This window comes from Onthophagus taurus, chromosome 1, assembly GCF_036711975.1.
Source record: "Onthophagus taurus isolate NC chromosome 1, IU_Otau_3.0, whole genome shotgun sequence".
Classification (NCBI taxonomy): domain Eukaryota; kingdom Metazoa; phylum Arthropoda; class Insecta; order Coleoptera; family Scarabaeidae; genus Onthophagus; species Onthophagus taurus.
Genome location: NC_091966.1, coordinates 29,129,354 through 29,152,265, shown reverse-complemented (window position 1 = coordinate 29,152,265; position 22,912 = coordinate 29,129,354). Strand labels below are relative to the sequence as shown.

The window sequence follows — 22,912 nt, the reverse complement described above, 5'->3', positions numbered from 1 at the left end:
TATATTTTGATTCTAAAACTCCTTTTAATATTAATAATTCTTATTTTAAGAAGTTATAAATTATATTTTTTTAAGAAATGTAACGTTAAAAGAAGTTGCCTACTTTACCGTCTATCGACATTTCAACGAGAAGTTATAAGATAAACGTCAAGTTTACATTTTATTTGATAAGTCGAGGTGTGGTGTGTTGTTAAATGAATCATAATTTTTACCTTTACGTCCGGCGGATAGCTAATTAATGAAAAAATGGATAAGCAAGGGAGAAAAGTGATTGTCTGCGATAACGGCACCGGTGTAAGTAAAATTCTCATTGACCCAGGGGGCGTACAACATCCTTTTAACCAAACTTTTTACATTTTAAGTTTGTAAAATGCGGATACGCTGCAAGCAATTTTCCTGCTCATATCTTCCCATCTATGGTTGGTAGACCCATTATTCGGGCGGTTAATAAAATCGGAGATATTGAAGTAAAGGTAAGATTATAATTTTATTGATACTAGATTGTATATAAAAGAAGTATTTGAATAAACTTTAAAGTTATCAATAAATGTTATATTTACAGGACTACCATGTTGATGTAAGAGATTTTGTTTGTAAGATTTGTGTGTTTTACATTTTTAAGGAGTTTAACAGATTTGAATTAATTTTATTTGTTTTGAGAATGTGTAGCGAGTTTTTTGTTTGTGTTTTTTAAGCATGATTTAATGAGATTTTGAACCATAAACTCATCATCGAAATTAATCTCATAATCATTAACTTTTCTTCTTTGCAATCAGGAAAATACCCTACCTGTAAGTGCATTATTATTCATGTTCATAATAAAAGCAGAATATCAATGTATTTAAAATGAGGTGTTGCATAGAGTGTTTAATGAATCATAAAAAAATGAAACCAAAAATTTATAAATGCAATTTATTTCCTTAGGATCTTATGGTTGGAGATGAAGCATCCGCTTTACGTTCACTTTTAGAGTTAAGTTATCCAATGGAAAATGGTGTTGTACGAAATTGGGAGGATATGTGTCATGTTTGGGATTATACTTTTGGACCAAAAAAGATGAATCTTGATCCCAAAAATACAAAGGTAGTAAATATAAAGTTACAAAATAAAAATATTAACATTAAAATTTTCTTTAGATTCTTTTAACTGAACCTCCAATGAATCCATTAAAAAATCGTGAGAAAATGATTGAGGTTATGTTTGAAAAATATGGATTTGCAGGAACTTACATTGCCATCCAAGCTGTATTAACTTTATATGCTCAGGTAAATAATTGATTTTGCTGGATGCCCAGTAGATGAGAGCAATGGTAAGGCCTAGAAGTTTGAGGAAAAAATCCTTATCAGCAAACTGGGCAAGTGAAATAGGTGGAAATTATTTTGAAGTTCATAATTCCACTTCTAGGGGGCGTAACTGCTCTAAGAAACTTAAAATTTCCGCTATCTCAGAAAGTTCGATGATGTTATAACTTTGACAACAATATTTAGATATCTTGGATAATACCACATTGCTTTTGCTTTGCGACATTTCTCATATCTGTCGTAATAAGGGAGGGGAAGGCCATTACATTTTCAAATCTTGTCATTTTAATATCTCGTGGATCCTTCAACTGATTTGAATATTTTTGGTCTTGTTTGAAAGAGCACTTTATGTTCTTTTAAAAGATATTTTTTCTAAGACTGTTTGATTTACAGACTTTTAGACACCATCATTGACATAATTGATAGAAGGAAATGCTTAAAATTCGTTATTATAGTTTGTTTATATTAAATTTGTTTACTTTGAAAATGAACAGCTTTACCTGTGGAAAAGGCACAAAAAGTGGAGGAAGACGTTAAGTTAACACTTACTGTCCTTGTGTTGTTATAACTCATTTATCAGACTCAAATTGATACTGTAAACATCAATTTATGTTATATAGAAATATTAATTTTAATATCTCAAACACTATGAAATAAATGTTATTAACTAGAGCTTTCCTTCACACTTTATCCAAGTTTAGGACTATTTCAAAACAATTTTTGGGGTTGTGTTTGAAGGCCAATGGGCCAACAAAACATTAACAATGACAATAGAACAAAATAAAGCAAAGTAGAAAAAAACATGTTCGAAATGGCTTACATCAATCTTGATTCATTTATTTAATCTAGTTTTGACGTAACAACTGCCGCTTGAATTTTATCCCCGGACACGTTTTCAATGACATTTCGTATTCTCTTTGCCATATTTTCCCTGGTTCTTGATTTTTCTTGAAAAACCAGATGTTTTAGTCTACACCATAGATAAAAATCTAAACAACTTAGATCCGTAAGCGCTGACCAGGAAAATGGACTTTCTGTTCTAATAACGCAATTCGGATATTGCTCATTTAAATGCTGATGTACGATCCGGATATAATACGTTGGACAACCATCAAATTTGAACCATGTTTCTTTTTGTTGCCAAAGGAACATGACGTTTACAAAACTGCGATTTGGTTTATTTGAGTTTACTAGGATGTCTTTCGGTTTGAGAAATGCTGCTCAGACGTTCCAACGTTTTATCAACGAAGTTACTTCAGACTTAAACTTTATCTTTGTTTACTTAGATGATGTTCTAATTACAAGTCAAAATGAAGAAGAACATATCTTTCATTTAGATATACTTTTTAATAGGTTAAATGATTTTAGAACTTCAATTAAACCTTTTAAATGCATTTTTGGTGTGCAATCTATAAATTTTTTGAGTTATCACATTTCTCCTCTAGGCATTCGTCCTTCAAATGACAGAATTAAAATAATTAAAGAATTTCTAACACCAAAAACACTTAAACAGTTACAAAGATTTTTGGGAATGATAAACTTTTATCATAGATTCTTTCCAAATTTTTCAAATATACTTGCACCTTTATATCATCTTTCGAATTTACTTTATAAAAATAAAAGCAAAATTATTGAAAATTGATCAGAAGAGTGTAATCAAAGTTTTGAACTATCTAAAACTCAATTAGCAAATTTAATAACTCTGACTAATCCTTGTAAAACTGGTCAATTATCTATCTACTGACGCTTCCAATACGGCTATTGGAGCAGTATTATCGCAAAAAATTAGTAATTTTTCACAATCCAATGCTTATTTTTCAAAAAAACTATCGCCTAGTCAAGCAAAATACTCGACTTTTGATCGAGAATTGCTGGCAATTTATTCATCTATTAAATTTTTTAGAAGGCAATCAATTCATTATCTACACAAACCATAAACCAATAATAGCCTCGTTATATTCAAAATCAGAAAAAACTCCACATCAAAGGCGTTACTTAGACTTCATCGCTCAATTTTCTTCGGATATCAAATTTATCAAGGGAGACTCCAATATAGTGGCAGATACCTTGTTGCACATAGATATCGACACACTTGAAATTTCATATCCTAATCTTTCAGAAATTAAAACTGCGCAAGAAAAAGATTCACAATTATCTTTTCTTTTAAATAAACATTCTCCCACAAAGTTCATTTTAGAACAAAAAGAAATATCACTATCAAAACAATGTTATGGTGTGAAATTTCTTCATCAACACAACGTATTTATATACCTGTTGAATATCGTTTTGCAATTTTCGAAAATGTTCATGATTTTTCACATTGTGGTATTAAAACAGCACAAAATTTAATTAATTCTCGATTTTGTTGGCCAAAAATGAACAAAGATATTAATCGTGGACAAAATGTTGCATTAAATGTCAACAATCTAAAATTTATAAACATACAAAATCTTCACTCAATAAATTTGATGTTCCATCTGGACGTTTTGAACAAATCCACATTGACCTTGTTCTTACAGTCATTGGCCGTTTTATAAGGTGGTCAGAAGTTTATCCTCTCAAAAATACGTCAAGTTCTACTGTTGCAAGTTGAAACTGCTCTGTTGACGCATTACTTTTCAAGGTTTGGTATATCACACACGATTACGCACGATCAGGGCAGACAATTTGAATCTCAACTTTTTGCAGAATTTAATCGATTGTTTGGCTCAAAACAAGTTCACACTTCTTGTTACCATCCTCAAAGTAATGGCATCTTAGAAAGATTTCACAGAACTTTAAAAACTGCCATTATTGCTAGGGTTAAAACTAGTAGGTGGAAACAAGATCTTCCTATAATATTATTAGGTCTAAGATCTTCCTTGAAAGAAGATTTAGGTTGTTCTTCAGCAGAACTGGTTTACTGTCACTCGTTACATTTACCAGGTGAATTTTTCGTAAATTCTCACAACTCAACAGATGTTAACCCTTTACTAATCAGCCTACAACAAACATTTTCCAATTTGAAGGTCAACCTCTTTACATTCCACTGAAAAACCTTTTGTATATAAACGACTGCGTGATTCAGATTTTGTTTTCCTTCGACTTGAAGGTATAAAACCTCCATTATCACCAAGATATGAAGGACCTTTTAAAGTCGTTAAAAATATTCAAAAAATTTTGTTATTTTTAGAAACAATCAAGAGTACATTTTGTTAACATTGATCGTTTAAAACCAGCGTTCATTTTAAATAACTGCATTAATAATTTATCGAAACATTCTGCATCAAAGAATTTGTTAAAAATTTCCTTTGCAGAATAATACTCGATTAATTCCATGTTGCATATTTATTTATACCATGGCGTTGTCATGAAAATTATTATTGTTTATATTTGGAATAAAACTTCAGTTTGTTTCATCATTTCATAACGAAAGCATGTATTTTTATTTTTGTCCTTAAATGAGGTTATACTGGTGGATGTTGTTTAATTTACAACCAATAAACCTCAGATAGTTTCAAAATCGTTCCAAAGAAACGTTTTCCATTAAGAGTCCGTCAAAAATGATATATTTTCCTTCCACGATTCTGCACCTACGTTCAAACTCCAGCGATTTCGCTACTCTTCCTGCGCGTCCAATGTAGGTTTTGCTCGAATAAAATTGACATCGCCTGCACCATTAAAAGATGCTTCATGCGTCCATAGTATTTGTGATAAAAATTTGGATTTGCCTGTATCACATATAACAGCTAATGACAATAGTTTAGTCTGTTATTATAGTTGGTATCTGTTAAGACCTAATGTAATACAAAGTGCTTTTTTAAGATCTATTAAAATGAGGCGGTTTTATTGTACTCAATACTCTTCTCAGCCACTTGACGCAGGATGTATATAGAAAGCGAAGTGAATATGCTAATAAATATCCATAGACATAATAAACATGATAATCATTATACCACTTTTCCAAGCATCAGATATTTTATTTTAGAATAGGACGTACATTTTCCACATTGATCAAAGCCGACGTCACTTGCAGCTGAGGCGCAGCAACGTGATGATTTGTTTCGAGTTGATATGATATTAATTGTAGAGCCTTGGCCATACATTTCCCAATTTAATGAAAGCAGATAGTTTGATGATCAGTTTTGGGTTGATATGATATTAATGGTAGAGCCTCGACATCAAGTGATTTCGGTTTAATCTGATAAAATCATACATTTCAGTTTCATCACAAAATCCGTGCTGGAAATGATTACGACGAACAGATGTTAGTATCATGACAGTTGTTTATGGCGTTACGTAATGGAAGAAAAGTTTGTGATTTCAAGGGTTTTTTTTTGTATGATTTCGAGGTTGTAATTAATTCTCGCGCAGTGTTTGTCAGTCAATTCAATTTGAGGCATCTACTTGGCGAGGATCTTCTATGACAAGATTTAAAATTTCTTCTTCAGCATCCACAATTCGTTCGTGTTGGCCGGATCCAACATCGCGATCTTGACGTCTTTGCAGCTCACCAGTTCGGTTTGACCAATCGATTTGCAATAGCAGTTATCTGGCGTACTTCCCCATAAATTAATAACATGCCAAAGTATTATTTGTTGGGGTTGGGTTGGGCTTTGCTTATTATTGATTAAATTATATGATATTATGATTTACTCAGAAGAATATATGTCAAACTAACAGTGCAGTGAGGAGCACTATTGTGCGGTCGTGTCTGGTGAAATAGATGAAGAAAGCAATGTTTTCACAGTTTTTTCCACTTCTTCATACGTTATTTGTATATCTTGTCTGATCTGTAGTAAATCAGTATCTTTACGCTCAATCATTCCTTTGAATAGTTCTTTTAAATATCTTTCTAATTCTCTTTCTGTTATTTGTGCGTTTTCAATCAATTCTATTACTTCCCAACGTTGTTGTTTCATTATTCTCTACACCTGATCTTGTGTTTTATTGAAGTCGCCTTCTAACTTCATAGAGAATTTTTCCTAGTAGTCATTTTAATAGATCTTAACAAGTTAGTTGCGAATTAGTCCGTAACTTTTGTAGGCTTCTGGTGTTTTGACTGTTCTGTAGTTTAAATAGGCTTTTCATTTATCCTTATTTTCATTTATCTTTTATTTCTTGATAAAACCACGGTATTGTGTTGTTATCTCTGTTGCTGTTTACTGTGATAGTTCATATCCCGAGTGCTTGTTTTGTTTCTATTTTCTGCCAGCTTATGTTTCTGTCTTTTCCGCTATTAACTGGGTAATTCGATTTTCTCCCTTAATTTATTACTATTCAGTCCTTTAGTTGACTCATTCCATGTTGATTGTATATTTAGTTTTTCTGTAGTTGTTACTTCTTTTTTTCCAGGTATTGTAGTGCTCACTGCCTACATTTACCGAATTTAATGTTCTAGCATCGGTTATTTGTGTTGGGTGTATCTTTCTATGTTGGTGACGAAATCTGTCATAGATTTGTGGTCCCTAGACTTTTAAAAAGTGGGTATATACTGATCCTGGTGTCCAAAATAGGTATTATTCATTCGGAGTTCATTATATTTGCCATTGTTATTAAAATGTTCTCAATAGGTTGAAGTCACCTAACAGTATTAATAGCTTTTCTTGGGGTAGAGAGTCTACTGTAGCCTATAGTGTCTTAAAAAAGGATTCTCTTTCGTTCCTTGGTTTACAATCTTCAGCACAGTAAATAGAGGCAATGTTCTGCTATGATCTTTCTCTACACTATTACATTAATATACAATCATCGTATTCTTTGTCAATTTTTTTAAATTTTTCCAGGGATTATTATCTGGTGTTGTTGTGGATTCTGGAGATGGGGTAACACACATTTGTCCAGTTTATGAAGAGTTCTCTTTGCCGCATTTAACACGACGATTAGATATAGCCGGACGAGATATTACACGCTATCTAATTAAGCTTTTATTATTAAGGGGATATGCTTTTAATCATTCCGCTGATTTTGAAACGGTAAATTAAATTTAATGCTAATTTCATAACAAATTTAATTAATTAAATGTTTTAGGTCAGAATCATGAAAGAAAAACTTTGTTACATTGGTTATGACATTGAAACAGAACAACGTTTAGCGTTAGAAACAACAGTTCTAGTTGAACCATACACATTACCAGATGGTCGAGTTATAAAAGTTGGTGGTGAACGATTTGAAGCACCAGAAGCATTATTTCAACCTCATTTAATTAATGTTGAAGGACAAGGAATAGCTGAATTGGTATTTTCTACAATACAGGTAAAAATACATCATTTTTACCAACATAAGTTAAAATATTAATTTGTTTAAGGCTGCCCATATTGATATGCGTTCAGAATTATATAAACATATTGTTTTATCGGGAGGATCAACTATGTATCCTGGACTTCCATCGCGGTTAGAACGCGAAATAAAACAACTTTATTTAGAACGTGTGCTAAAAAATGATATTGATAAACTGAACAAATTTAAAATAAGGATTGAGGACCCGCCGCGACGTAAAGACATGGTGTTTATTGGCGGAGCTGTTCTCGCGGAAGTGATGAAGGATAAAGATAATTTTTGGATTTCAAAACAAGAGTATGAAGATCAAGGAATTAATGTGTTGAAAAAATTGGGTACTAGAGCCGGATAATAATTTTATTGAAACTGCATTTTAATTTTTACTGAGTATTAAGTATGCAAATTATAATTTAATGATGTGTTATATACTGTAATTAAACCCCCCATTTTAAGTATATATAAATCTTTTTTTAATTATTGCAATTGCTTTTTATTTATTAAGGCCTACTTTTATAATCAAAATGTGGTCGACAAAACAATTTAGTCAAGATTAAAAGTAATAAAAATTCTTGAATTGTTTATGAAGATGTAACAAATTTGAATAATTCCTTTGAAAATAAGAAACGTTTATAATATTAAATTGGGTTCAGATACTTTTTAATTAATAACATTCAATTGTGACATTTATGAGTTGAAGATGAAGTTTCATAATAGAGCAGATTGTGACCTAAATTACTATGAGAATAAATAAACATTCTTAGATTTAGGGTGAGGTTCCATTGAGACATCAAGATAAGGTTGGAATGAACAGACAGGTTGCTGCACTTTTCTATATAAAAATGCAAACAGTTAAACATTTTTTTTAATGACAAAATTTTTTATATTTCTTAATTAACATTCTTTACTATTTATTACAAAACTCATATTTATTAAAAAAAACAAAAAGAAAGCGAGGATTTACACTTCAAAATTAAAAAAAAAATCAAAATCACTTTTTTATTTTATTAGTAACATGTCTTCTTGGTGCCCATCTTAACGCGCTACTATCAACACAAAGCCTTGGCCTTTTGTATTGACTCGATTTAATGTGTTCATCTACTAATTTCGGTGTAACGCAAATTACATGCTGCCCTTTCCAATATTTTACCATATTCATGCTTTGTAAAGTTGATATTATATCCGTTTGAGTAATACTAGTCATTTGGCTAAATTAAAAAATAAAATAATACAAAATTTGTTATATAAATAATGTTTTGTTTACCTAAGATCTTTAATTGAAAGTGTACCCCTGAAATCTCTTAATATTTCTAATAAAACCCAGCTCCAATAACTTCGATAACTTAATTTCCCCAGATCGCTTAAAGGTTGCTCGGGGCTTCCTACAGCTCCTTCCAAACGTGATAATTCATAACTAAAGGCAATTAAAAGTTTTCCATAACCTTGACGTTGGTATGGAGGTAATGTTAGAATACAAGCAACATTATTTCCATCCGGAGATTCTTTTTCCTTTAATTTTTTTTGTTAAATAAATAATTTATATTTATTAATTAATAGGAATAAAAAGATTTACCTTTGAGAAATATCCTACAATGTGAGCCCCTTGTTTATCTACTTCACATAATATGTAAAATAAAAACGGTTCTACATCAAAATAAAGGGTTTTATGGTCAAGAAATAACTTTGCTAATAAACATAAATTTTGACAATAGATCTGTAAAAAATTTTAATTTTAAAAAAACATAAACAAAGGGGGGAAATGGGGTATTCCCAAGGGATTCCTACGTGGCGTTCAATGTGTTCAATTTTCTGCTAGATATTACGTTATTCTTCAAATGTGTTATAAAGTTAAAACAGAGGCAAGCTATAAAATGAGAATATAATGAAAGGAAAGTACTGTTTGATGACAAGTTATAACAAGTTAATTATTATACCTCGTCCTAAGAACGTCCATCAATTAGAATATATACGAGGAGAGTTTAGTTACGATTTGGTCGAGTTGTTATAGAGCATACAAGGAAAATGGAGGTTTTAGTCAGCCTTATTCAGCAGAATACTACTATATCAATGAAGGTGGTAATCAAAGAGAACAAACTTAATGATATTCAAACTTCAAAGAATACAGAAGGAAGATATGAGAGTGAATAGAAATAAATATAAGTTATTACTAATGAAAACAAAATATAACAGAAACGAATCGACTATGATAAGAAAGAAATAGGAAATGAACGGAAAACAGCTGCGAAGAAACGGAAATAAAAGATCTGTACAAACTAAAAACGGTAATATAAGATACAATTTTGTAATAAACCATTCTAATTAACGTAAAAAAAGGAACGGAGAATGGTACTCCAAAAGAAATCTTGATGACAAAGATATGGAAGCAAACTCTTTGAAAATTTAATAAGCTTCAAAGAATGGAAATTGATACCTGGAAAATGAATATTTAAAGTGATAGAGAAATATGTTAACAGTTTTTGTTACCAATGAATAACAAGCTAGCTGATGGAATACTGAATAAAGAAAAGTTCAGTTAGGATCTAAACGTAATAACCACAGTAGTCTTCAACATAATGCATGAAAATGCAAATAAGAAAAAAGAAGTGTGCCACAGATGATGACAAAAATGATCACTAAGTGCAAGGAAGATATCTACAGCAGATATTGCAAAGAAACTGAAAAGAATAAGAGTTGCCAGTGGATTCAAGGACAGTGAAAATGTTGATGAAAAGAAAAAGATTTAAAAGACGTGTATGTGTAGTGGACAGCTTATTACAGGAGTAATGAGAAAAGAACAGATATTCCATTAGACGAAAATAGCTGACATATTTAAAATTTTTTATTTCAGCGAGCGGTAAAAATGGATAGGAACGGACTGAGAACATTGACTTGAACGACACCAATGATAGAGTAAAACAAGATGTGTATTATGATGATACATTAAGAAAGTGGTAAGAAATTACTAATAAACAAGTGTCAATTAAAGTTCCAGGCCTTTTTAAATATCTACAAAATCCTAGACTTGTACCAAGAAACGGTGTAGAACGATATATTTTTCATAAAGCCCTTGATGTGCCTGAAAGTGATTCTATGTATTTGTTCCATTACAAATAATAATTCATTCCATGCCTAATCATGAAGGTGAAGGATTAACAAACCCTTTACTTGCTATCTATTTATGTAAATTATTAGCATAAGCAATCATTAGATGTATCAGCTTCCAATAGTAAAGTCATTAATTTTGTAGAGAATTATATTCGAAATCCATTTTACTAGTATTTGTTAATAATTAGGAGAAATAATATATAAAGCTTTTTGTACTTTCAAAACTGGTCTTTAAATAAATATAAAACATGAGTCTTACTAGTTTCGGCAAATAGCCATCTTCAGAGACTAGCATGAAAATATAAATAAGAAAGAAAAGAGAAGTGTGCCACAGATGACAACAAATGATCACTGAAGGGGACGGTGCAAGGAAGATATCTACAGCAGATATTCCAAAGAAACTAAAAAGAATAAGAGCTGCCAGTGTATTCAAGGACAGTGAAAATGTTGGTGGAAGGAAAAAGATTTAAAAGAAGTGTATGTGTAGTGGATAGCTTATTACAGGGGTAATGGAAAAAGAAAAGATATTCCAACACTGAAAAGAAAACACTGACTATGAATATCAAAACAGAACAACTTATTTGCAATGATCTCTTTCTTTAATAAAAAACGCCATCGTAAATGGACATGGACCATAGTCCAGATAGTCATACCAAAAACGAAAGTGACTTCTAAATCACGGATAAAAAACGTGTTCCGCGCTCAACAGATTTTCAATTCGAAGCGATAAACACTAGGAGAGAACGAAAGAAATGAAATTTCAAAATGCAATAAATACAAACCTAACTAACATACCATATACTGATGGGAAAATATAGATATTGCAAATCTAAATACAAAAAAATAACTGTTAGGATATTCAAAAGTTAGATGGTTCGGTCCAACACTTACTATAGAGCGTGTTTTACAAGTATTTGAGTCGCTCTGCTAAAATTTTTAAGTTTAGTCAAATGTCCAAAAATGCTGGAATCGTTTTTCAATTATGATTTATCTATTTTCTACAAAACAATTTCACCAATTGAAAGAGTTTTTTCAATTGGTAATGATTTTTGGATAAGTGAGAAATAAAGATTTTTATTTCTTACTCCAAAATTTCCAATATATTGTTAGAAAATGATATATTAAAACGTTTCATTTATTAACACTGTACTTTTTTCTAAATTTTTCATCCTCTATTTCATTGTAAAAATATTGGCAAATTGATAGAGTTGATTATTGAGGTTATATATTATTTATGTGTAACATATATTTGTTTCAACAACTAATTTATAAGATCTTTAAAACACATTTGAATAACAACACAATGATTTTCAGCAGTTACTACAACCCCATTTCTTAATTAAGGGTACACTCCTCTACCAAAATAAATATTAACTCACTTTATGATCTCTCCCATCAACCTCATAAACTGATAAAGTACCTTTTCGATAAATTTCTTTTCCAACTGGTTGCCTCCAGGTACATTCACTCTACATAAAATATTCTTTTCAAATACACAATCATAATTATTAATCTTAAAAAATATTTACCATGTGATACCGATAACTTTTTTCTAATCTCATATATTTTAAGCAATATTCACAAATCCATAATTTACTCTGTCTCCCATATTCTTCAGGATACGGACTAAAATACCAAGTATCAATCTCAAAACGTCCAATTTGAATCTTATCAATGTATTTCACTTTAGTGATTTGTTCATGTTCTTTTTCTAAAGCAGCTGTTGTTGGATCCATGTCATCGTATCTAAAATTAAATAATTTAAATCAAATTTACAACAAATTGATTTAATACGTCTTTTGAATATGGTTAATTTCATCGTGTCTTCTTTTTTGATTCCTTGTAATTTTTCTGTCTGTTGTGTCTGATAACAAATCGGTAACTAAAGACCTATTTTTCCATGTTTTATCAACCGGAACTTTTTGTCCTTCCGTCAGCTGAAATCTTGAAGACATAATCCTCGCTCGTGGTACCCATTCGTCCAAACGCCTATTATAACCTTCATAATGAACGTAATATTCATATTGCGCTTCGTTATCGTTAAACCGAGTTTGGATAACTTCCGCAGGATCTATTAAAATGAGTTTTTTAAGGTTGTGTTTTATAAATAATTATTTAACTTACGCCAAGATTCATCTGATCGCTTTACTAAATAATGTTCTCCTATATCTAAAGGTTGTTCTTCTCCACTTTCAGTGTCATCATCGTGAGGTAAATTGCTTTTATTGTCTTCGGTTTTTTTATTGGGATCATTTGGAGCGTCTTCCAGAGACACTTCTTCTGCCATAATTCTTCACTAAAACAGTACTTGCAAATCGATTTATTTTAATGAAATCTTATGCAATCTATTGAAATTGATTTTAAATGTTTTGTTATTTATTAGCGGCGTCACAAAAATTGAGGTTAGGTTATACACCTGTCAATTAGTGTTTTATAACTTTTAAATTTAATAATTAATGTAAGATTTTAATATATTTTTATTTTATTATTTTATTAATGGGTTAATTTATTGCTACAATTTACTATAATTAAAAACGAAACATGAAATAATAATTTTGCATTACAAATTTGTGGCGCCATCTAAGGGTTATCTTGATAAATTATCATTTTTAAGCGCGAAGCGGATTTGAAATGTAAATTGCAAAAAAAGTTAATTTTGGGATATTAAAATCAATCAGATTGAATGGAGGAAATAAAGCTTTTTTGATTTATTCTATACTTTTAATCACAAAGTTATGCAACATTTAAATTATGGCGGGAAAAAACTCCATTTTAAATCATGCGCACAAACTTAATCTTTGTTTAATTAAAATAATAGCGGATAACCGGTGTGTTAGAGACGATATAGGTTAAGAAAAGTTAAATTATTCCCTTTATACATAAAAGGTAATGTAAAATCCACTTTGTAGGGTTAAAATAATCACAAAGAAGTCACAAAATGTCACCAAAAATGCTTGACAATATCATTGATTGTTAATGATTGGTTTATAACCTGTTTGTTTAATTGTTATGGTTTTTAGTAATCTTGTTTAATTCGTGGGTATTAGATAAACATATCATGAGACGAGCAAAGGACTCACAAAAAAGGCAACATGCTTCGGATGGGAGCAGCGATGAAGATAAGCCAAAGAAAAAGAAATCGCCTGTAGTTAATCTTCAATTATCTGAAGACAGTTCCAGCGATAGCGATATAGAAACTTATTTAACATCACCTTCAAAACTAGATTTGAACTCATCTTTTTTTAATACAGTAAAAACGACAGAAAAAGATGAGAAAATTGTGCATGAGAATACTGACCTTGATCGATTAAGTGATTCTGAATCAGATTCTAATGATAAATCGACTCAAAATGAACCTAAAGCTGAGATAAATGAACTTCCCACAACTTCCACAACTTATAATTTTGAACATATCAGCACTTTTAATCAGAAATTTGAAGAAGCAAAAAAGTTGATTGAAGTTTACAAAGCAAAAAAAGCTAAGGAGGTTCAAAATGAAGATATGGATGTGGATGATATCTTATATAATGAAGAGAAAGCTCTTTATAGTTCATTAGGGTCATCTGAATTTGAAACATTATCTGATGGGGAAAATAAATCTGACTGGGAAGAAGTTGAAGATAAAGAAGATGAATCCCTGGTTAGGAAAGAAGGTGTTCAAATCACGATAGATTTACCTGGAAATGTAAAAAAGAAGAAATCCTTAGATTTAATGGCAGCAATAAAAAGAAGGATTAATAGAAAGAAAAAAGAAAACCAAGTTTTGGTGCATAAAGTTCATTTACTTTGTTGGATCGGTCATGGTTTTCATGTAAATTCCATTTTGAGTAATCAAAATTTATTAGGTGTAGCTTTATCTTTGTTACCATCAAAACATTGTTATCCAACAAATAGAGTAGATTTAAGTTATTTAGAAAATATTACTGGTTGGTATAAAAAAACGATTATCAATAAAAATACACAAATGGAACTAAATGAACCCCTCGAAAAAGTATTACAAGAACAAATGCTTAAAAAAGAAGCATTAAATTACAAAATGTACATTTATATTTTTATTTGCATTTTAAGATCGCTCGGTGTTAAATGTAGATTAATTTTATCTTTACAAACAGAGCCTTTAAGACCACCTCAAAGTGAATTGTGCTCCCTAAGCAATAAAAATAAAAAAGAACCAGAAAATTTAGGTGAAAGTTCAAAAAAAATTGGGAGTACCAAGAAAAATACAAAAAGAGTTACTTTTAATCTTAATAGAACGTATAAAGATAAATCTTTTAACACTAGCTTAAAACATTTTGAAAAGAAACCTTTGAAACGTTGCGCAAGCAAAGATCAAACTGTTGATAACAAAGACGGTCAAGTGAGAAGATCATTGAGGAAGAGTTCAAAAAGTCCAACAATACAAGAAACAAAGATTGAAAAAGAGAGTAAATCAAAAAATGAAAAAGAAGTCAAAAAAGATGATGTTAAAGTAGAAAAAACATCTAGAAAAAATTCTGGTGATGATTTTAAGAAGGCAAAATCAACAAAAAAATCTCAACAATTAAAAAATGAAAGCTTAAATGAAAATAATTCTAAAAGAAATGACTCAAAAACGAGTAGTTCTGATCTCAAAGTAAGGAGATCATCCAGAAAAAGTTCAAAAAGTCCAATTTTTAATCCTGAAAATGAAGACAACTCGAAAAGGAACGAAGAATTGTTAGCTGATGCTAAGAAAATGAAATCAAGAAGATCTAAAAGTCCTGTTAGGTTAGAAAATGAAAATAAGACAATTAGTTCTGATCTTAAGATAAGGAAATCGACCAGAAAAATATCTAAAAGTCCAGTTTTGCAAGCAGAGAATGAAGGCAATTCTGAAATACAGCAGGAATTGTCAGCTGATGATGACTCTAAAAAAAAGAAAATGGCAAGAACATCTAGAAGTCTGAAAAATCCCGAAAATGAGACTTTAGCGGGTGGTTCTGATCTTAAGATAAGAATGTCAACCAGAAAAAATTCTACAAGTCCAGCTTTGCAACCTGAGAATGAAGACAATTCTAAAATAAATCGGGAATTATTAGCTGATGATGAGTCAAAGAAAAAGAAAATGGCAAAAAGATCTAAAAGTCCGAAAAATCTTGAAAATGAGAATTTAGCGGGTGGTTCTGATCTTAAGATAAGAAAGTCAACCAGAAAAAGTTCTAAAAGTCCAGCTTTGCAACCTGAGAATGAAGACAATTCTAAAATAAATCAGGAATTGTCAGCTGATGCTAAAAAAAGGAAATCAAGAAGATCTAAAAGTCCCGTCAAGTTGGAAAATGAAAATAAAACAAATAGTTCTGATCTTAAGATAAGGAAATCAACCAGAAAAATATCCAAAAGTCCAGTTTTACAAACAGAGAATGAAGACAATTCTAAAATAAATCAGGAATTGTTAGTTGATGATGATTCTAAGAAAAACAAAACAACAAGAAGATCTAAAAGTGCTACAAATCTAGAAAATGAGAATTTATTGGGTGGTTCTGATCTTAAGATAAGAAAATCAACCAGAAAAATGTCTAAAAGTCCAGTTTTGCAACCTGAGAATGAAGATATTTCTAAAATAAATGAGGAATTGTTAGGTGATGATGACTCTAAGAAAAAGAAAATTACAAGGAAATCTAAAAGTCCGGCAAATCTTGAAAATGAGAATTTATTGGGTGGTTCTGATCTTAAGGTAAGAAGGTCAACCAGAAAAATGTCTAAAAGTCCCGTTCTTAAACCCAAAAATGAAGATGATTCCAAAACAAATCAGGAATTGTCAAGTATTAATCCTTCTGAGAAAAAGAAATCGGCAAGAAGATCTAAAAGTCCCATAAAGACAGGAAATGATAACTTATTGAGTACTGATCTTAAATTAAGGAGATCAACCAGAAATACATCTAAAAGTCCTGCTGTAGATGATAAGAATGAAGAGAATTTAAATAAGAGACAAGCAGAATCTGAAACATTAAGAAATCCAGATGAAATTATTAAAAATAAAACTTTAAAGAAAAGAAAATCAAAGAGTCCTGCAAAACCAGAAACGTTGCAAGATGATTCTAAAGATTTACTTCAAAATGATTCAACTGAAATAACATCGAAAAAAGAACTTTTAAAAATTAAATTACCAATTCCCACGAGATTACGCAATTTAGATAATGTTCAAGTTGAAGAAAATAACGAAGAAAGTGAGGATGATACTAATAAAATTAAATTTGTACCTCCTGTTAATATTAAAGAGGAAGTATCAAATTCTCCTGACACCCCCAAAGAAGATGAAGAATTTCACGGATTTAATACCACACAAAATACTGAATTAGTAAAAAAAAATTTTGATTCTCCAAGTGAAGACAAAGAATTTCTTGGATTTAATTCCTCTCAAATAATAAATACAAAATCATCAGATGAAATTGAAGGATTTCGCGGATTTTCTCCTCAATTCCTTATAAAATCATCAAATTCTCCTAATATTTCAAATAATAATAAAGATGAACCCAGCTTTAGTGGCGCTCAAATTCCTCAATTAGACGGTGGAGCTGACACACCTCCAAAAAACAAAAAGAAACCAAACTTGGCAAAATTAAAAATGGCATCAGGAGATAAATGTCCAAGAGTGCATTTAAGCAGGCTTAAAATTCCAAGTAAAGTTTCGAAACAAGTTGATTCTGAAGACGAATTTAAACCGAGTTCTTCAATAACCAAAACTAGTCCGTTAAAACGAACCCGTTCAGTATTTTCCACTTCTTCGCCAGATAGCGATAAAAGTAGATATTTTGGCGGTAGTCCATCGAAAAAAAGTAAACAATTAGATGTTAGAAACGATATTGTTGCTTTGGTGAAAGGAACTTTGGCTCAAGAAAAAGAAACGAATCTTCATAAATTGGTAAAAAGAAAGAAAACTTCGAGTGAAGAAGATTCCGACTTTTTACCTGGAAAAATTTCTTCATTAAATACCACTACAAAAGTTAAACGAAGAGTGCCCATGAAAAAAGATTTAGTTGAAATTGAAAAAAAGAAGGCGGAAGATAAAGAAAAGCTCAAAAAAAGTAAAGAAATTAATGTTTGGGTCGAAGTTTTTGCTGAAGCTGAAGAGAAATGGATTAGTGTTGATGTTATTAAAGGACAGGTTCATTGCGTTAAAGAAATCTACGTAAGTGTATTGTTTTACTTAAAACACTTTAAATCTAATTTTTAAATATTCTATTTAAAGTCGAGAGCAAGCCATCCTGTTTCTTACATTCTTGGATTTGATAATGATAATCACGTTAAAGACATCACAAAACGATACTGCGAAAATTGGAATACAGTTACTAGAAAATTAAGGATTGATCAGTCCTGGTGGGATCAAACTTTGTTACCTTATAAAGCGCCTAGTAATGCTAGAGAAAAGGAGGAAGATGATGATTTAGCTAGACTACAGTTAGATCAACCTTTACCTAAAACAATATCTGAGTAAGTTTTAATATTTATTTTATATACTTGATTTTAGGCGATAAAATTTATTTATTAATAATCAGTACTTTCTTTCTACAGATCTTTCTTTGCAGAGATTTCTTGGATTTCTTTTGCAAATTTTTGTATTACTTCCAATAATCTGTAGGTGGTTGTATTTCTGACAGAACGTCCATTGGCGATGTTGGGTACGCACTAGTCTGTCTTAGTAACACCCTTTTTTGCTATGAGAAACTGTATCACACAGCATGCTTCTAATGTTGTAAACCTTTGCATTCCAGCTGTTATCCTGGTATTTTCTTTCTGGTTTCTGCCTTGATTATTATTACCAGAACCTCACCTGAACATTGTTAATCAAACAATTATTTGTTTAAATACATCGTTTTTTAACATTCCTAAGGATGATTGCAGAAAGTTTGATTTATGAAATGATGGATGTTAAGGTTACAAGCAAGAAAAAAGATATTTAGAATGCATGACCAGTAATTTGTCTAATAACATAGACATATAGATAATTTTTTTTAAGAGAGAAGTCTTCCAAAAATATCTCGTAAAAGATTTAAGACAAACGGCGATCCTTGCTATCGACACAGAAAATCGGTAACATTTCAGCTTTGACTAGCTACATCTACACATGGTGAAATAGTTCATTTCACGGCAAAAAGTTTAGTTTATAACACTTGTTGTCCACTTTGACCCATCTTCTCATTTTTGCTCTACAGTTATTCTTCGAGTTCATGCTGGAACCAAGATTGCAAGATTTTCTCCTAGGTCATGAATGATACGCATCGAGGTAGTTACTGGTACCTTTGTTTTTTATTCATTTATTTATAGACCATAGCTGTTGGCTGAGCGTATCAATGCTGTATAAGTTCCTACCATCTGTGGCAGAGTTCTGACAACGATGTCGCCGCATCTGTCGCAGAGATTTCGTCGTTGCCAAGTGACTTATTATTTCCTAGCTTTTGAAGTGCTTTTTCTATCTCTGTTAGGGATGGTGCTTTCTGTTCTTCGTCACTTATTTCATTTTGATTCTCTTCGGCCATGTCAGTGTCTACATTCGCGTTAAGCAACTGATCAAAATACTGTGACCAACTGCCATCTTGTATATCAGAAGATATTTAAGCCCACTTTATATAAAAATCGAAATATATGTCGAAAACTATTAAAGATGATAAGATATTTGATGCGTATATTAAATCAGTAAGATAGAGACAATTACACTATCTAATAATACAAACATGTTCCATTAGAAATATCAAAATTAAATCATATCTCTCAAGTGCGACGAGGTATTATTTTTTAATACTGAAATATAGATTGTGTAAAATGTCGATTAAATAAAGTTTTAAGTTTATAGTTTTCTGATAACTTTGCGAGCAATCAAGTAATTTCAAAAAAACACATTTTTGCGTGAAAACATCATGTGTTCTACAATATTGCAAACTTTATAACTTCTTCATAAAGATAAAATTTTACTCTTTTAAAGACTGTTATAACTTTATTCGCTCTATATTCTTAATAGAATATAATCCTTATGAGATTATGAGTACCTATTATGATTATAAGATATAATCCTGATGACATTATGAGTAAAACGTTGCTTCTCGTGAGCAGCTTGATAATTTTAAAACTGCAGAGCTGAAATATTTCATATTCACTACTATTATTAGGCATACAGACCAATTAGCCTAACTTCATTTCTCCTCAAAGGGATGGAAAAGGTAATCGATCAATACCTTAGGAATGGAGTGATTGTCACTAATCCACTCCACCCTAGCCAACATGCTTACCAGAAAGCAAAATCAACAATTACTGCTCTCCATGGTTTGACTAGCACTTTAGAGGAGGCAATTGCAACCAAAGAGATAGCCCTATGTGCTTTCATAGACATAGAGGGTTCGTTTGATAACACCTCCTATGAATCCATAGAGAAGTCTCTAAACGTAAAAGATATACATCCGTCGACAATCAAATGGTGTATAGCTATGTTGAAAAGTCGGCAGATCACAGCCAGTCTGGGAGGCGAGTCGCTGACTATAAAGGCGCTCAGAGAATGTCTCCAAGGGGGAGTGCTACCACCTCTATTATGGTGTCTAGTAGTTGATGACTTGATGAACACCCTAACAAAAAACGGATTCAAGATTCAGGGGTATGCTGATGACCTGGTAATCACAATCCGAGGTAAATATGATACAATCATAACTAAACTAATGCAGAAAGCCCTACTACTCACCAATACTTGGTGTAGAAGCAATGGCAAGCCTTTCACTCGGAGAAGGAAGCTACAATTGAGAGCACCCTCATTGAAAGCAGAACTATTAACCTCAAAACAGAAGTTAAATACAGTAAACTACAGTAAACTAATCTGGAACTCACACATAGATAAGGTGAGGGAAAAGGCCATCATGGCAAACCAGATCTGCCGCAGGCTCTTAGGAAGGAACTGGAGTCTCAAAGCACGAATTGCCCATTGGCCCTACGTATCAATAATCAGACCCATGGTCGCCTACGCCTCATTGGTTTGATGGCCAAAAGCAAAACATAAGACAGCACAACAACAGCACAAATCTAGCGGTTAGCATTTCTTAACATAACGGGTGCAATGAGATCCTGTTCGACGGCTGCTTTGGAAGCCATACTCGGTCTCACATTTATATATACAAAAGGAGGCAGCTTCAAGTGCCTTATCACTCAAAATTGTTTCTTCGCTCAAGTTGATACAGGGCAACCTCAGAGGACACCTCGAAATCCTTAAGGACCCATGTCTAAATCACCTGATTGAATTTAAAACGGACCTTATACCGACAGAATACAATTTCATCAGCCGTATAAGGTCATATTTAGAAGCAGGGATGATTGGGCGAAGGGAGGGCCTCAACTAAGAAGATCCGGAGTAGGTATAGGCATCAGTGGACCAAACAGCCACATTAAATTGCCCCTCAGCATGGACATAACAATTTTCCAAGCAGAAATTCTTGCTATAAGCTACTGCACCGCTTTGAACCTATAGAAGGGACAAAAAGGTGCATCCATAAACATTTTCACAGACAGTCGGGCCGCCTTAAAGGCAATTCAGGCCTACACCTGTGACTCCGCACTGATCAGAGAGTGTACCAGCAAACTGAGAGAACTTGCTAGGGGCAATGATGTTACCCTAGGGTGGGTTCCAGGTCACAGCAACATTGAGGGCAATGAGAAGGCAGACAAGCTGGCCAAAGAAACAGCGAACACGCCCTTCATTGGACCCCAACTTGGCTGTGGACTACAAAAAAGCCACCTAAAACAAATAATCAACAATTGGGAGGTCTCAATGGTAGCCTTACGCTGGAAAGAACTTCCAGGTCATAGACAAGCGAAGAGTATGACAACTCCGTCGCAAAACAAAACCAAAGAGGTTTTATATCCCAGCAAAGGGTCCCCTAAAATACCACCTCTTCCACATTGGACAAGCTGAGGATCAAACTTGTCGACTTTGCAACGATGAGTCAGAAACAGCTGAATATATACTGTGCAATTGCGTTGCCAGAGGCCGTCTAAGACACAAAATTTTCGGTAAAATTCGCTTGACACCTACTGACATAAAGGTTCAAGACCTCAGGACAATATAGTCTTATAGGTTGCGGTAACGAGAGGGCCGCTCCCCTTAGCCCGGCAATAATAATAATAATATTATGTAGAAATATTTAATAACAATCTATCTCGAATTTTTATCATCAAAACAAATGAAAATTGGCTCTGAAATGAGTATATTTTTTGTTGTTTTTTAGATATAAAGATCATCCACTTTACGTTCTTGAACGTCATCTTTTAAAATTCCAAGCGATTTATCCTCCAAATGCCTTAACAGTTGGATTTGTAAGAAACGAACCGGTTTATTCAAGAGATTGCGTTTATACTTTACATTCAAGAGAGATTTGGTTAAAAGATGCTAAAGTGGTAAAACCTGGCGAAAAACCTTATAAAATTGTTAAAGCAAGACCAAAATATGATAGAGTATAACTCAATAATCTTAAAATACCGTTATAAATTACATATTGTTTAATTTTCATAGTTATCAAATACCATCATAACGGATCAAATGCTTGAAATATTTGGTATTTGGCAAGTTGAAGAATATGTGCCCCCAACTGCTGAAAATGGAATAGTTCCAAAGAATGCTTATGGAAACGTTGATTTGTTTAAGCCTCGAATGTTACCAAAAGGAACTGTTCATTTACAATGTACTAAAAATAACAAAACGATTCATTTTTTTTTTTTTAATTTAATTACTTTTAGTCCCTGGTTTAAATAAAGTTGCACGAAAATTAAACATCGATTGTGCTCCAGCCGTAACAGGTTTCGATTTTCACTCAGGTTTTAGCCACCCAGTGTTTGATGGTTTTGTTGTATGCGAAGAATTTTCCGAACAAGTAGTCGCAGCTTGGATTTATGTAAGAAATTAATTAATTCATTTTTAAGTTTTTTTTTAAATTTATTTTATTAGGAGCAAGAAGAATTTGAAAAGAAAGAAAAGGAGAAGAATGAAAAGCGTATTTACGATAATTGGAAAAAATTAATAAAAGGTTTATTGATTAGAGAACGTTTAAACCGAAGATATGCTTTTGGTAATCCTCAATCAAAAGAGAAAAATTTGAAGGGTTCAAAGAAGAAACAAAGTTAATTTTTTTTTTGTAATTGTTATTGTTGTTTTGTTATTAATATTTGTGTTATTATTAATCAGTATTTTATAAGATTTAAGTACTTTATGCTCCAACTTTGTAAGAAATACATATTTTTTCATATTAAGTGACGTTTAAATAACC

At 31.8% G+C, this 22,912-nt stretch overlaps 3 protein-coding genes across 6 annotated transcripts; 2 read left to right on the top strand and 1 right to left on the bottom strand.

Annotated features, from left to right (window-relative positions):
• Window positions 1–121: 121 nt before the first annotated feature.
• Window positions 122–8,039, top strand: LOC111422680 (Actin-related protein 2). Of its 3 annotated transcripts, XM_023055926.2 has the most exons (9): window positions 130–294; window positions 363–473; window positions 563–577; window positions 777–791; window positions 925–1,083; window positions 1,137–1,265; window positions 7,064–7,252; window positions 7,308–7,532; window positions 7,585–8,039. In XM_023055926.2, the coding sequence occupies exons 1-9, from the start codon at window positions 247–249 to the stop codon at window positions 7,906–7,908; spliced, it is 1,215 nt and encodes a 404-aa protein (XP_022911694.1). In that variant the 5' UTR covers window positions 130–246; the 3' UTR covers window positions 7,909–8,039. The 3 variants fall into 3 exon arrangements, with proteins under 3 accessions (XP_022911840.1, XP_022911694.1, XP_022911763.1); XM_023055995.2 differs by lacking the exon at window positions 777–791; XM_023056072.2 differs by lacking the exons at window positions 563–577; window positions 777–791 and having other exon boundaries at window positions 122–294.
• Window positions 8,040–8,400: 361 nt separating this feature from the next.
• Window positions 8,401–13,078, bottom strand: LOC111422588 (males absent on the first). Its single transcript, XM_023055827.2, has 7 exons — window positions 12,783–13,078; window positions 12,453–12,729; window positions 12,188–12,404; window positions 12,038–12,127; window positions 9,127–9,267; window positions 8,818–9,062; window positions 8,401–8,761 (listed from the first exon to the last, which is right to left on the bottom strand). The coding sequence occupies exons 1-7, from the start codon at window positions 12,943–12,945 to the stop codon at window positions 8,545–8,547; spliced, it is 1,350 nt and encodes a 449-aa protein (XP_022911595.2). The 5' UTR covers window positions 12,946–13,078; the 3' UTR covers window positions 8,401–8,544.
• A 349-nt stretch (window positions 13,079–13,427) lies between these two features.
• Window positions 13,428–22,895, top strand: LOC111422356 (DNA repair protein complementing XP-C cells homolog). Of its 2 annotated transcripts, none has more exons than XM_023055593.2 (7): window positions 13,428–13,544; window positions 13,679–17,805; window positions 17,866–18,107; window positions 21,878–22,103; window positions 22,162–22,330; window positions 22,386–22,540; window positions 22,594–22,895. In XM_023055593.2, the coding sequence occupies exons 2-7, from the start codon at window positions 13,717–13,719 to the stop codon at window positions 22,768–22,770; spliced, it is 5,058 nt and encodes a 1,685-aa protein (XP_022911361.2). In that variant the 5' UTR covers window positions 13,428–13,544; window positions 13,679–13,716; the 3' UTR covers window positions 22,771–22,895. The 2 variants fall into 2 exon arrangements, with proteins under 2 accessions (XP_022911361.2, XP_022911416.2); XM_023055648.2 differs by having other exon boundaries at window positions 13,450–13,544; window positions 13,706–17,805.
• Window positions 22,896–22,912: the final 17 nt, after the last annotated feature.

Excerpts from the sequence above, each read along its gene's own strand:
- LOC111422356 (XM_023055593.2), top strand. The coding sequence starts at position 13,717 with ATGAGACGAGCAAAGGACTCACAAAAAAGGCAACATGCTTCGGATGGG. Across the intron at positions 18,108-21,877 it reads TTACCTAAAACAATATCTGA|ATATAAAGATCATCCACTTT; the intron begins GTAAGTTTTAAT and ends GTTGTTTTTTAG. Across the intron at positions 22,331-22,385 it reads AGGAACTGTTCATTTACAAT|TCCCTGGTTTAAATAAAGTT; the intron begins GTACTAAAAATA and ends AATTACTTTTAG.
- LOC111422680 (XM_023055926.2), top strand. The coding sequence starts at position 247 with ATGGATAAGCAAGGGAGAAAAGTGATTGTCTGCGATAACGGCACCGGT. Across the intron at positions 295-362 it reads TCTGCGATAACGGCACCGGT|TTTGTAAAATGCGGATACGC; the intron begins GTAAGTAAAATT and ends TTACATTTTAAG. Across the intron at positions 7,533-7,584 it reads TGGTATTTTCTACAATACAG|GCTGCCCATATTGATATGCG; the intron begins GTAAAAATACAT and ends AATTTGTTTAAG.
- LOC111422588 (XM_023055827.2), bottom strand. The coding sequence starts at position 12,945 with ATGGCAGAAGAAGTGTCTCTGGAAGACGCTCCAAATGATCCCAATAAA. Across the intron at positions 12,405-12,452 it reads ATTAACCATATTCAAAAGAC|ATACGATGACATGGATCCAA; the intron begins GTATTAAATCAA and ends ATTTAATTTTAG. Across the intron at positions 9,268-12,037 it reads TTGATGGGAGAGATCATAAA|ATCTATTGTCAAAATTTATG; the intron begins GTGAGTTAATAT and ends AATTTTTTACAG.